Source organism: Macadamia integrifolia, chromosome 3, assembly GCF_013358625.1.
Source record: "Macadamia integrifolia cultivar HAES 741 chromosome 3, SCU_Mint_v3, whole genome shotgun sequence".
Lineage (NCBI taxonomy): Eukaryota > Viridiplantae > Streptophyta > Magnoliopsida > Proteales > Proteaceae > Macadamia > Macadamia integrifolia.
The window spans coordinates 30,390,246-30,392,407 of record NC_056559.1 but is presented as its reverse complement, the minus strand read 5'-3'; the positions used below and the strand labels follow the sequence as shown (position 1 = coordinate 30,392,407).

The following is a 2,162-nucleotide window of genomic DNA, read 5'->3' as shown; positions in this document are numbered from 1 at the left end:
GAGTTCTAAACCCGTTAATCCCCAATGCTAACATATATAAATGAATGTCCTTTCAGTTCAGTTTTAACAAGGATTGACGAAACTTGTTTTTTTTTTTTCTTTTAATTAATTTATCACGAGAAAGTTGATAAATGCAGGTTGGGAGTTGGGACCATGTGAACTAATTTTAATCTCATTCATTGATCACGAGAAAGTATCACGTATCAAGTTGGTTGGTTTTATTTCTCAGTATCTATATGTAGTCCAAGAATGGTTTGACCTCTTAGGAAGATGAGAAAGCCTTCATGGAATATTTAAGAAAATTCTGAAACAAGAGAAAAAAAATTTATTCATGTCTCCCTCACAGAAATTCTCCACAATTTATATAGCCACCTAGCTAGTATGAATCGATGAATTATTGGTTTGATGATTTTCCTATAATCTTCAAAAAATTTCACTCATGTTTCACAGGGTTTCTATTTAAGCATGAAGTAATTGGATAATGATTGGAAAGAACATATAAAGCATCCCAGAAGAGTAGTAAATGTTGGAATGCTCGACAGTATTTTTATTATCTTGTAATATTTAGTAAAAGAAAAGTGTATACTCAGTGCAAAAGGCATACTCAGTGCACAAGGCTCCAACCAAAAAATGGATACATACATAGTTTTCATTGCACTAAGGCAAGCCAGGGTGTGACCAGCCGCCTTGATGCTTAAGTGATGCCTTGGTTAGGCCAAGGCACCCAAGGCGAGAGCCATATGTTATATATGATGTCATATTTTTCATGTGCTTGTCACAAAGATTAAAATGTAGCACATGGGGGAGGCATAAAATTACATTTATAGAAACATATAAAGGTAGAAGTGAGAAATGATTTAAATTTAAAGGGGAAAAGAACTCCCTGTTGTGCAGGGGTCAATGAGGGGGCACACATGGACATTAACAGGGGTGAGGGTTTTTGGGTTTCATAGGGATGGGGGCATCATTTTGCCACCCTTTGTGTCTAGGCCCGGGGCCATGCCACTAGGGAGCATTCTTTTCCCCAAATTTAAAATTTGTTGATAGCAAGATCATCAGGTTTAGCCTGGGTGCATTACCACATATGAGAACTGATCCCCTTGGACCTCGAGGGCGCCTTAATGCCTAGACATCACCTGGGTAACGTCTTTACAACTATTGATGGTTGTCAGGGAAACTAGAATCAAACAAATCAATTTTATTTTATTTTTAAATTAATATTGCCTCTTGTTCAGTCATCTTAAAATTCCTCACTTAATTGTCTGCAGAGCTCTAAATTCTAACAGGTTCAATGGAAAAATACCATCTTCTATTGGTAAATTGGCTAAGCTTTTTTGGTTGGATCTAGCTGACAACAAGCTCACTGGACCTATACCAATCTCCAATGGGACTACACCTGGTCTTGACATGCTAGTCAATACCCCACACTTGTACGCCCTTTTCCTTCATATTTTTTTTTCTGGAATTATGCAGCTCTGTTCTGAATCAAAATAATTTTCCAATTATGAATCACTGAAGAATTTGCTCCTGATTTACAGTCATTTAGGAAAGAATCAGCTCTCTGGTACCATCCCACCTCAACTTTTCAGTTCAAACATGAAACTTATACATGCGTAAGTTTCTTTGGAAAGCTAATTTTGGGATCTCTGCTTGAACATGCTCCAAAATATACCATCATTCATCATTTAGTTGCAGTAGCTAAGGGGGTTTTTTAGTTTCAGTGTCATAATCATTTATTTTTTTAGTCAGCCAATGTTGGTTTCAATCACCTTTACTAATTGATAATGATGATGAACAGGCTTTTTGACAGTAACTTACTCACTGGAAGCCTTCCTTCCACTCTTGGACTTGTTACAACCTTGGAGATTATGTGAATACCTTGCCATCTACATGAGTTAATTCATTCTTTTTGTGTTTTGCACTAGGATACTTGTATAGTGAGCTTGACCTTAATTTCATCTGATGTCTTGTTTTGATTCACTGGTGACAGACGGTTTGATAGGAATTTGCTAAGTGGAACAGTCCCTTCAAACCTTAACAACCTCACAAGTGTTGTTGAGCTGTGAGTATCCATAACCTATTGGTTGTGAACCTTCACATTCGTTCATGATAGGAATAGGTCTCTCGGGTTTCAGTTTTATTGTTTCTGAAAATGTAAATTT

General features: G+C 36.8%; 1 protein-coding gene across 1 annotated transcript in view; it reads left to right on the top strand.

Moving 5' to 3' along the window:
* The window catches only part of LOC122074342 (leucine-rich repeat receptor protein kinase HPCA1-like), an 8,263-nt gene that overhangs the window by 3,286 nt on the left and 2,815 nt on the right, over positions 1-2,162 (top strand). Inside the window, exons 2-5 of the mRNA XM_042639168.1 lie at positions 1,236-1,430; positions 1,539-1,613; positions 1,799-1,870; positions 1,991-2,062. Of these exons, the coding sequence (XP_042495102.1) occupies positions 1,236-1,430; positions 1,539-1,613; positions 1,799-1,870; positions 1,991-2,062 (414 nt within the window). The remainder of the gene's footprint in view (positions 1-1,235; positions 1,431-1,538; positions 1,614-1,798; positions 1,871-1,990; positions 2,063-2,162) is intronic.